The 13,845-nt window shown below is 53.0% G+C and overlaps 1 protein-coding gene across 4 annotated transcripts in view; it reads left to right on the forward strand.

Moving 5' to 3' along the window:
• Positions 1-1,486: 1,486 nt before the first annotated feature.
• LOC113956128 (H(+)/Cl(-) exchange transporter 5) overlaps positions 1,487-13,845 on the forward strand; it is a 36,508-nt gene continuing 24,149 nt past the window's right edge. The window contains exons 1-2 of one of the 4 annotated variants that reach the window (XM_027662351.1): positions 1,487-1,560; positions 12,883-13,032. In XM_027662351.1, the coding sequence (XP_027518152.1) occupies positions 1,557-1,560; positions 12,883-13,032 (154 nt within the window). In that variant the 5' untranslated portion in view covers positions 1,487-1,556. Of the gene's footprint in view, positions 1,561-9,533; positions 9,669-10,980; positions 11,097-12,882; positions 13,033-13,845 lie in introns of those variants that run through there. The other 3 variants (XM_027662352.1, XM_027662350.1, XM_027662353.1) reach the window with 3 other exon arrangements.

Consider the following 13,845-nt stretch of genomic DNA (forward strand, 5'->3'; position numbering starts at 1 on the left):
CGGGGGGCAGCGGAGTGCTGGATGGAGCACTCCGCTCTGTCAGTGGAAGGGGGTCAATGACAGGGGGGGTCTTCAGCAAAGGAGGAGTCAACAGGAGAGGGATCATTGATGGGCGTCTCTTCTGGGGAAGCCAGTGATGGGGGTCAAAGATGGGGGGGGCAGTGATGGGGGGTCAGTAATGGGGGATCTGTGATTGAGGGTCAGTGATGGGGGATGTCAGTGACGGGGGTCTGTGATGGGGGTGTAAGTAATGGGGGTCAAAGATGGGGGAGGGTCAGTGATGGAGGGTGTCAGTGATAGGGGGTGTCAGTGATGGGGGGTCGGTAATGGGGAGTCAGTGATAGGGGATCAGTGATTGGGGTGCCAGTGATGGGGGTGTCAGTGATGGGACGACAGTGATGGGTGGTGTCAGTGACGGGGGTCTGTGATAGGTGTCTACAAGGAGAGAGGTTGAACAGCGGGGGGGAACAGTGATGAGAGTTCTGAGATTGGGTGCGAACCACAGGAGAAAGGCGACAGGGCAGCGTGGAGGTGCCAGGACCCTCTGCCCCCGCTCTCCTTGACCCCCCCCCCCCTTTCATAACTTGGCGGTGCCGCTTTAAGAGCGCGGCGCCCACACTCAAGATGGCGCCGACACAGCGCGCCCGCGCTTCAGCGGCCCACAGTGCGCCTGCGCCACAGGCCCTGCCCGGAGGGGCGGGGCGAAAGGGGCACGTGACCCAACGGCGCTCCGCCCCTTCCGCCCGCCCCGACGGAGGAGCCGCCGGAGGGGCCGCGGGGGCGCCGGGCCCGGGACGGGCCGGGCGGGGACAGCGGACACAGGTGAGGGCACAGGGCAGCGCCGGGGGCCGGGGCAGGGCTGGGTCGGGCGGACAGAGCGGGCACGGAGCTGCGGGGCCGGGGGGAGCCCGGTGTAACGGTGCGGCCTCTCCCCCCTTCTCCCCCGCGGGTCCCGGTGGGGAAGGACGCGGCCGCCGCCGCAGCGGGAGCTTTGGCTAAAGGTGGTTTTGGGAGCCGAGAGGAGTCACCGATTTGGAGAGTTGTGGATCCCCCGCGTCGGGCAGGGAGGTGGGTGTGACAGGAGTCAGTGAGTTCCAGGAGGGAGGGCACTCCCCCAGGGGCAGAGGAGGAGGGTTAGGTGGGATAGTGGGATGGAATTCCTGCCTGGGAGGGTAGTGGGACACTGGCACAGGTTTCCCGGAGAAGCTGTGGCTGCCCCATCCCTGGAAGTGTCCAAGGCCAGGTTGGACGGGGCTTGGAGCCGCCTGGGATAGTGAGAGGTGTCCCTGCCCACAGGGTGGGACTGGATGGGCTTTAAGGTCCCTTCCCACCCAAACCATTCCAAGGTTCCATGTGCAGTGTCTAAAGTGTCACCAGCCCCTCTGCTCTGGGTTCGGGGCTGACCCTAATCCCACAGCTCAGCCTGGGAAAGGTCCTGTGTCCTGGCTATGCTTCCCTGCCTGAGTCACTGTTTCTCTTCCAGCAGCTCCAGGAAGTGACAGAGAGGAGGCAGGAGCAGCTGAGCCTTGGGAGAAGGTACTGATGGCACTTGTTGGATGGGTAAATGATCCTCTGGAATCGCCACTGAGCTCTCCATGGGGGAACGCCAGTGCTGGGAGTGGAAAATGGGACCAGGCAGCGTGTGAGAATAGGATTCCCTCCTGTCTGCCCCTGCTGCAGCACATGGGGGCAGAGCTGGTGTCCCCCTGGGTCTGTTTTGGTGCTCAAGCAAAGCTCCCATCTGAAGGAGCCTCCAGGAATAGATGGTGTGAGAAATAGTGCAGCTGCAGTTTGGGAATCCTGTGGCACAGCGAGTGTTCCCAGCCTCTGGTTCTGTGACTTTTGGCTTGCCCAAGCTTAAAACCCTTCCTTAACCTTGGAGGTTGTTCCTCAGGTTTGTGCAGGCAGAATGAAATGAATGGTTTAGCTTTTTACGTCTGTGGGGAGCAGGTGTTTGTGGAAGGCACAGCTGGGGAATGTTCCAGGCTTGGGGGTTTGTGGAGCAGGACTGGAAGCACCAGCACCTGGGAGGCTGCAGGGACGTGGCTGGCAAACACTGCTGCTCCTCTGACTCATTTTGTTTCCAGAAGGACTGGAAAACAGGACTGTTTTTGGTTTCAAATGCTGCATGAATGGTGCTTGTGTAGAAGAGAGAATTGTTTTTAATTCTTTCAGATGTAGCAGCCAAATCATCTCATGACTGTGCTGAGCTGCCCCCTTGGAAATGGCCCCCGTCCTCTGCAGGGGGCAGGGAATGGTCTCTGGTGTGTGTCCTTACACTTGGCTGCACCAAAATACCTTTTGGGGCTTGGATTTGGTTTGCCCAGGATTTTGTGGCGTTGTCACTGACAGTTGTTCTCCAGGAGCTGAAGTGGGTTGTTTGCTGGAGCTGTGGTGTTCCTGCACCTTCTGCCCCTCCCTTACTCTGCACACCTTGGAAACAGCAGCAAACCTCTTTTGCAGCTCACCATCCTCAGCTGTCAGAATGCTCAGAAGTAGGAAAATCACCATGGGTCCTAAAATTCCAAAGCTCATTCCTCTGCCGTGTTTGTAGGAGGTTCTTGGGGAAACTGTGCTACTCAAAGGTGCTTTTCCTTTCCCATGCCCTTCTCTGTACAGCTGTGCTTCTGCTTCCTACTGCCAGGTGCTCTTGGCAACTCCTTTGCCTTTCAGGATTGGGAAGGGTCTGATTTCAATCTAAACACATCCCTTCAGCCTCTCTCCAGCATTATTTGTTCGATCCCACTTGGCCTGGATTGTTTTTTATTTAAAAAAAAAACAAACAACAAAACCAAGAAGTCATGAAGCTGGTAAGAAATGGGTCTGTAACAGGAATATTTCAGGAAATATCTGTCAGGGATGCAGGATTCCTTTGGCTCCAGCTGCCTTGGCAGGGCAGAGGCTGGTGGTGCAATGACCACGTGTCCACCTGCAATTAGAGAATAATGAGCTGCTCAGCACAAACAACTGGTTTAATGGGAGGGGTCATGGGACAAGCTCTGGGGTTGTCAGCTGTCAGCATGTGAGCTGGGGAGGGGTTAAGCAGAGGGGCTCCAAAAATTGAGGAGGCCTCGCTGCAGGAGCACCAAGGCTTGTGCTGCTGCCCCTGGGTGTCGTGGGAGGGTTCTCAGTGCAGGGTGATGCACACAAAGCCTCTTTTTTCACCTGGGAATAGGATTTTCAGGGATAGATCTGTGGGGTGTTGGTGGCACCTGCCCTGCAGATTGAGGTGCTGCCTGCAGCCCCTCGGCTCTCAAGGCTCACCTGCTTCTTCTCCTTTGTCTTGCATCCACCTTCACCCCCTCCTCCTTCCCCAAATCCCATATTATTTCTTTCCCTCTGCCACAGTCCTTTATTTTCTTCTTCCATCCTCGTTGTGGAAGGTGGCACCAGCTCTGTCTCCAGCTGGATGTGGTCACCAGTGAGGGAAGGCAAACCCGTCCCGCAAAATTCCTCACCTGGAGCACGTTCAGGTAGGGGTAGAGTTCATCCATGTAGTATCCCAAGTCATTTGGGTGTTCTGGGAGTCTTGACAGGGCAGCTGGAGCCCCAGGCTGCACAGCCAGGGGAGGGCTGGCACTGACTGGCCTTGCCATGGTCTGGTCACGGGCTCATCCAGCAGGTTTGTCCAGCTCTGAGTGCCCGAGTGCAGGGCCGACAGCGTGGGGTTGAGTAGCTCTGTGCATCTTGCATCACACCTTTAATTATTCCCTCTGGGATAACAGCTGACTCCTGGTTGTGCAGCACAGCTTCACGTGCAGGTGTTTCTGAGGGACTGTGAGCCCTGGTCCTGTCACTGGGTTAAGGGTCCAAACCCCAAAGCCTCGTCGCAGCTGTGGGTACAAGGGTGGTGCCCATCAGCGTGGCACAGTTTCCTGTCTGCAGAGATCAGAGAATCATGGAATGGTTTGGGTTGGAGGGATCTTAAAGCCCATCCAGTCCCACCCCCTGCCATGGGCAGGGACACCTTTCCACTAGCCCAGGTTGCTCCAAGCCCTGTCCAACCTGCCTTGAACAATTCCAGGGATGGGGCAGCCACAGCTTCTCTGCCCAACCTGTGCCAGGGCCTCCTCACCCTCACAGGGAACAACTCCTTCCCAATATCCCATCTAGCCCTGCCCTCTGGCACTGTGGAGCCATTATTCCTTGCTCTCTGTGGATGAATATGTTTTATTTGGAACAAGGAATGCTACAGGTGTTCCTGGAGTTCCGGGAGAGGAGTGAGCCCAGCTGAGTGCTTTGGTCCGACACAGCAACCAGGGGCGTTTTGGGGTGGGAGATTTCCATCATGTCCCTGTTTTCCTTCTTAGTAGTTCTTTTGCCTCTTCGTGGCTTTTCCTGCAGAACATTTGGATGCTGCAGCGTCCCAGTTTGTACTGTTGCTGGGTGGAAGGTGAGGTTGGAATGTGTGTCCTGCTTTGGGAGGAGGCTGGAACCGTCTGTGGAAATTCAATGAGTCCCGGGAGCAGCTTCAATGCTGGGAGTCCCCCCATGGTGTGTGTGCCAGCCTGTTCTGCCTCAATGCCTCAGGGTTCAGAGCCTCTGGGCTGTGATCCAGCACTTCCTAAAGGCTGGCTTTATTCCTCCCTTCTTCAGGAACTTCAGTCTGTTTTTTAAACCATCCACAAGGAAGGAGAGTGCACAGTTCGGATCGAGGAGGTGCCTGTGAGCAGGATGAAACCCATTGCTTTGACAGAAATGCATTAAATCTCCATGTGCTGAGCAGCTAGGGCAGATTTGGTGGAGAGGGAGGGGTTGGAAAGGTACCTGGTGTGCTCAGCCCTCGCTGTGTGCCAGCTGTAATTCCCACTGCAGTTGGCAGCAGCTCCGGGTCGTTCCTGCTCCCCAGGAGCCCAGCAGCAGTTCCTGGCCTGGGCTCTGGCTCTCTTCCCCTAAGCCATCCCCTCACCACAGGGAGGCTTTCCCAGGCTGTTCTCTCCCAGGATTTTGTGCAAGTTGAGTGCTTTATGTTCTCTTTGTGCTTGAAAATCCCATTAAATCTGTTGTAGCCCATATTTCAGTATGTTGGGTATTTTCTACCTTGTCGAGCAAGAGGCTGAGCTGCATCTCCTCAGAATGAGTCTTAACCCCAATTCCACGTGGTGCTGTTTGGATTTCGGGGTGTTCTGAGAAGTGTCTCCTAAAAACAACACCAAAATGAAGGTGTTCTGCTGGAAGAGTTCCAGTGCTGGGTGTTCACAAAGTGTGGAGTGACAGCTTTCCAGCTGAGACTTGATGCAAGCATGACACTAAACTGGACTATTGACCATAATTGGAAATATCTGTTGAAGTCTTGCTTTTGTAGCCATGACAGTCCTTAAAAAAAATAAAGGGAAAAAGGAAAGGAAAACGGGAAAAAGACATGGTGTTTGAGGTGAGATGATATTTTTTTAGTGGTTATGTGGCTTCTTTTTTTTTTTTTTTTTTTTGTCTGAGAGATTTGGGCATCAACTTTCTCTGTTAGATCTGTAACTGCAAATTCTTGTTCTTTTTGAATTCCAGGAAAATAATTAAAGGCAGCAGATATGGGAAGAATGGGATGAGTGTAGGTCATGTAATCTGAAGGTGCAGATCCTCTGTGTTGGTGTTGCACAGGTTGTGGTGGATGGACAGTGTGTGACTGCCAGGAGGGACATTTGTAACCTCCAAACTGGAAATGGGTTTACAAAATACGACAAAACGAAGTTACAAACAAGTAACTCACTTATTTGGGAAACAGAAAATGATCTTATTTGTTGCCCAGAGAAGCTGTGGCTGCTCCGTCCCTGGAAGTGTCCAAGGCCAGGTGGGATGGGGCTTTGGTCTGGTAGAAGGTGGCAGGGGGGTGGAATGAGGTGGTCTTTAAGGTCCCTCCCCATCCAAACCAGTCTGGGATTTTAGGGTTCTAGGTGTTAAGATCTTCTCATCTTGCATCCCAGCCATTTTCCCGTTGTTTTTGTGGTGGATGTGCTAGGGCTGGTTTCACAGGCTGCTGGGAGCTGCCACACATTGCGCTGTCCTGGGCTGGGTCTGCGGGTCATGGGGCTGGACCCTCTGCACCCTTTCACAGGGAGAGGATGGAGAGAGGTCCTGAAGCCTCTTGAGTGCCTTCACTGCCATTTGGGAGTCCCTGACTCCACTTTTCCTCAGCGTGGACTTTGGCTGTGGCTCCTTGGTGTGGGCTGTGTGATGTGGAAATTCATCCAAGGAGCAGCCTATCCCCATAACAAAAAGAGGGCCTGTAGGGGATGTCCTGATTCCCAGAGCTCTCCTAGGGAAGGAGCTGGCCAAGAGGACAGCTGTGGTTGTGATCCAGTTTAAGAGGAGACATTTTGGCAGGAGGTGGCTTTGGAGCCTCTCTCCAAGACTCTGATGTTTTCGGGATGAAAGCGGTGCCGGATGAGTTCCTGATGCTCCTCGATGGAAACCACATGTGTTTATTCTGGCTGTTTCCCTCTGGGTCAGGTGTTAGTCACACTCTTCCTGTGTGCTGGGAGGGCTGAATGATGGGAAGGGTTTGCTAACCCCAGGGTGGCCGTGGATACCTGGGAGTCATCGCTTACCAGCCACACAGCTATGTTGGAAAAACAAGGCTCTCTGGTGATCCTCCTGCAGTCAGTGATGTCACCATCCTGGATTCCCAAAGAGGCTGGGAATGGCAGAGAAGCTGTTGTGTTGCAGTCTGGAAATTGCTGTAAGTAACTGAACTTAGTCTGGAAAATACAGCTTAAAATCCAGTAGCAACCTCCCCTCAACAGATCACAAGCTGCCTGTAAATTTGGTCTTGGGCATTTTTGTGCCGGGCTGTTTTTTGTCAAAATATTAAACTGAAAAACTGAAAGTGGTTGTGAAGAACCTCATGAGAAGAGGTGTCTGAGCTGACATTGTACTTTTTAACTGAGAATTAAAATGGAAATGACAGAAAGTTTAGAAGGAAAAAAATGAGGTTTCCTGGAGAAAGCAACGGATGGAGCAGATAACTGAGGCAGTAACCAGGAAAAGATGTTCCTAATCATGAGCTGTGATGTACAGGTGCTTCCAACTCAGCTGCCTTTGTGCTTAACAACGTTTCTTTTGGCTTTTGGAGGACTGATGCTGGTTTTGAACAGGGCTGGCAATGCCTTTGGTCACAGCTGTGCCCTCACTGTGCATCACCTCGGTCCACACGTGCCGGAGTGATGGCTGGAACCTGGAAGTGCCTGTCGTGCTTTCGGGATGGGTGTGTTTGCTGTTTGCCTTCCCTTGGGTGTTCCAGTGTCCTGGGCTGAGAGGCAGAAGCTCTGGGGAGTGATGGATTACTCCAGAAGAGGTGATACTGGTGTGGCTGTAAGGCTGTGGTGTCAGTGCATTCCAGGATAGCAGCGAATCCCAGAAAGTGCTGTATCAGCCCCATGTGCAGAAGTGCCAGGAAAACCCAAAATGTCACAGGGTTCGTGCTCTGCTTTCTGCCATGACCCAGACTCGTGACAGCGCCTGTTACCTTGCTGGGAGGGTGTCAGGGCAGAGCACTCCAGGGGCCTGTGTGAGTACGTGTCAGAGAACAACAAAAGAGCCCCAAACAAGCCCTAAAACAATCCAAGTCTTTGTGTTCGGCTTGTGTTGGTAGAATTCCCAGTTTCTCACAAACCTCCTATTGTTCAGGCCAGTGTGACTGGACAGCTCTGGCCCAAGGCAGCAGCATTCCCAGGGGGTGTTTGTCTTCGCTGGAGCAGCTGCTGAGGGCAAAAGGCTGCCTGGAGTGGTGGAGTCCCACTGGCCAGGTCAGCCTCCTGCCAGGGCCAGCACAGCCTGAGAGGGACAGGATTCTGCTCCTGCACTAGTGTGAGGCTGGGGGAGCCCCAGAGCCCCCCTTGGCCACTCCAGGAAGGGAGCAGTCATAGAATCCTGGAATGATTTGAGTTAGAAGAGACCTTGATGACCATCTACTGCTGTCGGTTGCTCCAAGCCCCGTCCAACCTGGCCTTGGACACTTCCACCCTTCTACAGCTTCTCTGGGCAGGGAACTCACCACCTTCACAGGGAAGAATTTCTGCCCAGTATTCCATCTAACCCTGTCACCGTGAAGCCATTCCACGTTGTCCTGTCGTTCCAGCCCTTGTAAATTTGGTGTAGTTTCCCATCCACAGAAGCAGAGGCTGGTTGTAGTCGCTTCAGACAGCACAGGGAATTGGAGCAGGGAATGACTTGGAAAACCAGCATTTTCTTGCCTGCGGCGAGTCACCGGCTTTGCTGTCACAGCGTGGGGAGAGAGGGCTGGTCCCTCCCTGGGGATCAATTTGGCAGCACGACTGTGCACGAGGCTTCTCCTTAAAAATCTTCCTGCACAGGGTTACAGGTCTCGAGGGCTGGAATTCAACAAAATCCAAACCAGCTCACTTAGTTTAGGTGTAGATGGATTTGCCCCTTATTTGCTTCAGGAGGGAGATGTGGGGGTTTTTAATGGCCCGTGAGCCTCTGGAGGGGTGATGTTGCCCAGAGAGTTTGTGGTGAGGGAGCTCCACGAGCCCCAACCCCCCTGTTGCCCAGAGAGCTTGCTAGACCAGCAGGCTGGTCTAGTGGAAGGTGTCCCTGCCCGTGGTAGGAAGGTGGAATTGGAGGAGTTTTCAGGTCCCTTCCAACCCAAACGGTTCCAGGACTCTGTGAAAGCCTGGCTCTGCTGGCTCCCAGCCAGGCACCATGAGTGTTGACATAACACTTGTGTTGACATAACACTCGTGTTGACATAACAACTAAACAGCTACATTTTTCTCTCCTCTCCTTTGTGTTTTTTTTTTCCAGTTACAGTTGGTTTATTCTGTGTGATTTTTTTCTTTTTATTTATTCTTATTATTTACTTATTTATTTATTTGTTTGTTTGTTCTTATTATCTGGTACTTGCCAGAAGGGACTGTCCGAGAGCCATGTGGGGCTGGGAAGAAAAGGGAGCCCTGAGCTGTCAAAGCATGGCTTAGATTTGCTGATCTTTAAAAAAAAAACCGCACTGTCTTGTGATCCAGGTTTTGCTTTTCCAGAGGAAACAGCCACTAGGTGGTAAACTGGCTCCTTCCCACAAGGAGAGTGACTCTGGAGGTGGCTGGTTGGGATTGTTACCCGCTCCTGGTGTTGTTCTGCTGTGATGTCCCTGTGGTGCTGGTGGAGCTGGGGTCAAACCTCCCCTCCGACAGGGACGGGGAAAATGCTACAGGAGCTTTTTCCACGCTCTGACTGGGAAAACCTTGAGCCTGTGTGCTGGAAGGGCTGCTCCGAGCGTGGCAGTGCCGGAGCTCTCCGGGGCTACACCTCAGCACTCCCACTCCCCTGCTGCCGTGGTGGCACTGGGACGGGTGCTGTTGGGTGACACTGGAGCACAAAACAAGGAGAAAATCTTGGAATGTCTGTTTTTTGGGTTTTTTTTTTGATTGGAAATCATGGCGAGGGCTGAGCATCCCAGCCGAGCTGGGGCTGGCAGCAGGATGGCAGCGGAGCTCCAGCTTCCTGGCTGCCAGCGCTGTCATCTGAGTCACTTCCAGGCGTCCTGGGGACCCTGTCGGGTTCTGCTTCGTTGCTTCCCTTTTTCTTGACTGCCGTGGGGAGCACCAGGACGGAGTAGAAAGCTGGAGGAGGTGGATGGGGGCAGCTGGAGGAGGTGGATGGGGGCAGCTGGAGGAGGATGGCGTCACACCGGCGTTGGGGACACCGGGAGCCTTGGGGTACGTACGTTTGCTGGGGAGGGGGGAGAGAGTCCTGGCAGTGCTGTAGCCCGTGGAAAGAGGCAGTTGTTGCCTGATGAGGAATGGTGATAAATTAACAACTAGATAAGCATGAGAATGGTCTTTTTTTTTTTTTTCTTTTTAAATTTTGTGTTTTGTGCATGTGGTTTAGCCTGGGAAAGCAGCGCTCGCCCGTAGAGGGAGCGTTTTGGTAAGAAAAAAATGACTTAAACCCGACGCTGCATCGGGGCTGGGGGGAGAAGTGGGCATGGAATTATCCTCCTTGTGTCCTCTTTGTGCTGCCAGGTGTTCCCTGGGCTCTGCTGCAGCTGGAAGGTGCTGTGTTTGCTGCCTCAGTTTTGGTTTTTAAAGCTGTAAATGAGAACAAACTTGGGGAGGAACTGGGAGAAGCAGGAGGTGCTGGTGCTCCGGTTTCTGCTCCTCGAGCAGGAGTCCGGCTGCCTGTACAACCTGGGCAGGAATTGATGCTTCTTGTGGAAAGCAAATGGGTTTAGGTGAGATATTGGGGAGAAACTCTTCCCTGTGAGGGTGGGGAGGCCCTGGCACAGGTTGCTCAGAGAAACTGTGGCTGCCCCATCCCTGGAAGTGTCCAAGACCAGGTTGGACGGGGCTTGGAGCAACCTGGGCTAGTGGGAGGTGTCCCTGCCCATGGCAGGGGGTGGAAATGGATAATCTTTAAATGCCCCTTCCAGCCCAAACCATTCCATGACTCTAGAAAGACAGACATATTTTAACCCCCCTTCCCATGTATTTACACACACAAAGAACCTTATTGGAAAATCCCTGTAAATCTGTGTTACACTGCAGATGAGCCCCATGACACACAAGCACAAAGTTTCCTTAGTTCTCTGCCAGGATGAACAGGCCCTCCCTGACTCCTGGGCTGGCAGTTGGACCCACTGTGTTCCCTGGAAGCAGCTCACTGGAGGAGCACCACAGCACTTTAATGACATTTAATTTTCTTTATTGTTAGCTGATGAATACTAACTTTGAACTCCTGGCTTTCTCCTGCCCTCGGCTCTCTATGCCACGCTGTCTGTGTGCTCTCAGGGAGCTCATATGCCTTCCTGAGCACCCAGCTCCCCTGGGCTCCCTCTTTCCTGGGGTGTTCTGCACCAGTTTAATGAGAAAACAGGGCTTAAAAGTTTAGGAACATCATGTTCCACACTGAAGAGCCCAGTGCGTCACTCTGTGCAGCTCCAAGGCTTTTTTTTTTTGTGTGCTGTCGTGGCTTTTTCTGTGTAATAGGAAGTGTTTTCTGCAGAGTGTGTAATTCAGCTCGTTGGGAAGTGCTGGCTGGCGTTTTCCCTTCCTGAGGCTGAGCCACATATTTGGTTCCTCTCTAATTCTCTGAAAAAATATCAGTGTTTGCAAGAGCAAAGCACACATGGCCAGCAGTGTGCCCAGGTGGGTAAGAAGGCCAGTGGCAACTTGGCCTGGACCAAGAATAGTGTGGCCAGCAGGACCAGGGCAGTGATTGTCCCCCTGTGCTGGGCACTGCTGAGGCCACACCTTGAATTCTGGGGTCAGTTTTGGGCCCCTCACAACAGGAGAGACATTGAGGGGCTGGAGCGTGTGCAGGGAAGGGAATGGAGCTGGGGAAGGGGCTGGAGCAGCAGGAGCAGCTGAGGGAGCTGGGGGGGCTCAGCCTGGAGAAAAGGAGGCTCAGGGGGGACCTTCTGGCTCTGCAACCCCCTGACAGGAGGGGGGAGCCGGGGGGGATCAGGCTCTGCTCCCAGGGAGCAAGGGACAGGAGGAGAGGGAACGGCCTCCAGCTGTGCCAGGGGAGGGGCAGGTTGGACATCAGGAGGAATTTCTTCCTGGAAAGGGTGGTCAAGCACTGGAAGGGGCTGCCCAGGGAGGTGGTGGAGTCCCCATCTCTGGAGGTGTCCAAGGAACGACTGGACGTGGCACTCAGAGCTCTGGGCTGGGTGGTCACAGGTTGGACTTGCTGATCCTGGAGACCTTCTGCAACCTCCATGATTCTATGAGTCTGTCTTCTCATGGAGATGTAAAGATTCCCACTTCCAGGTGGCAAGAGCTATTTTTGAGGCTCAGACATGATTTTTTCCCCAGTTTAGGTTATTTATTTATTTAGTTGATTATGTTTTCAGAGCTTGTGTGTTTGTACTTTCCTTGCTGTTCTGGAGAAGAGACACAACAGGTCTGGTGTTGTGATCTGACGTGGGTGGCTCCTTGAGATGGCTGGGGTCGAAAAAAAAATCATTGCAAAGCTGTTGAGAGCACGTGTGGAGGTTATTTAATAAATACATGGATGGATGGCACTTGCCTTGACTAACACTTGACCTTGGTCATTTTGGCTCTGTTGGGTCACGATGGGCAGACAGAAACTCATTCACAGCCTGTGGGAGGTACAAAGGAGAAAAAAGAAATACGTTGAGAGGCTTTTTAGACCAAGAACTTGGAAATATTGCTGTGGCTGCCCCATCCCTCGAAGTGTTCCAGGGCAGGTTGGACAGAGCTTGGAGCAACCTGCGATAGTAGAAGGTGTCCCTGGCCGTGGCAGGGGGTGGGATGAGATGAGCTTTAAGGTCCCTTCCAACCAAGCCATTCTGTGATTGTATAATAGAATTGATTTTCTGTAGAGTAAAGCATGTCCCGAGGTCTTTGGGCTGCTCGTGTGTTCGGGATCGTGGTCGGATCACTGGGAGCCGTGGCAGAGGTGACACGGGAATGGCACAGCTGAGAGGGGGCTGTTTCTCATTTTTGGGGTGATTTGCAGTTTGTTGTCTCATAGCCTTGGTAAAGCCTCATTTGTGGCTGACATTTCCTTATCCAGCATCCAGTTTGAGCCCTTTTCCAACAGTGGACTGATGGATGTAGGATCCCTGTTAGGGAGAATCTCTGTGGGCTTGGTTGCTAAACTTGTTCTTTTAAGAACTCAGGCACCCCATTGCTGCCATGTTTATGGCTCCCCAGTTGGGTTCAGGTGCCATACTGGGACCTGCTGTTGTTTCTGGCATGTGGCAGTATGAAATCTAGTGCAAGAACATTGTAAAGCTCTTCCAAAACCTTGGAATTCTAGGCTGAAATTCAGGTGGCAGCACTTCACCCACCCTTCCCATGGGAAGGGCAGTGCAGCTTCTGGGTCTTCAGGGTCAAGTGCGAGTCCAGTTGGCCTAGAAAATGAGGTTCCATGCTTGTGCTCTAAAAATCTCCCCTTTGCTCCCAGGTTTGGAAGCTCTGGCCATGGATCAGAAAGGCTATCGACGGGGGAGCTTCCAGAGCAGCACCAGTGATGAGGATATGCTGGAAATAGCTGGAGCATCTGTGGACTTATCCATGGCAGATGATGACCCACCACTCGACAGGGAGATGGGAGGTAACACCCATGAGCTTTCCCCTGTTTTTCCTGGTGGCTTTTGGTAGGATTTCATGCTAATGTTTTCTGTGTGGATCCTGCTGGCCTCTGCCCAGGATGGGTCTGATGTTTCCTGACACTGAGGTGAAGAGTTTGCAGGATTCTGTGCTGGATTGCATCCCTCTCTGTGTGGTTCCTGTGCTGTGAGATGTAGCATATTCTCTCCCACTGCTTTGCTTCCCAGACTTCTGGATAGTCCTTTCTGGAGTTTTCCAAAATAGCAGCTGTCGGGAAGAGCTGGTGGTACCAGGAGGGAGGGATGTGAGTGCCATGGGAAGGGATGGCAGCGCTGAGCAATTGCAGAGACTCTCCCCTCCCCTCTGCTCCCTTCCCTTCTTTTCTTCTTTATCTGTAGTTTTAAAGGTTTTCCCTTTATTGGCTTCCCCTGCCAACCCCAGCTGTCCAGAGGGTCTGTTCCTCCTCCAAGAGTCTGAGCTGTGACATTAATGGAGGAGGGATGGATCTGCATGGGTCTGTTGAGCTTTGGCACTGGACAAGCAAGACCTGCCTGTTTGTATCCTCTGTGAATTATCACAAGTTACTGTAAAAGCAGAAAGACTTCATTTGGGGCTCTGTGCCTTCCCATAAACCTTTTTGTCCTCTTCTTCCCCCACCCCTGTTACTGTAGGGCAGAAATTCAGAAGAAATCCCTCTGATTTGCTTCCCAACTGTGTGCTCTGCCTCTGGAAGGGAAGACAGGCTTCCCGAAAATGTCACCTGCCAGGAGCCCAAACTGCCAACTTTTCCACAGGGAGTCTTGTGAGGGCCATGTGA

This window comes from Corapipo altera, unplaced genomic scaffold (assembly GCF_003945725.1).
Source record: "Corapipo altera isolate COAL_440 unplaced genomic scaffold, ASM394572v1 326, whole genome shotgun sequence".
NCBI classification, from domain to species: domain Eukaryota; kingdom Metazoa; phylum Chordata; class Aves; order Passeriformes; family Pipridae; genus Corapipo; species Corapipo altera.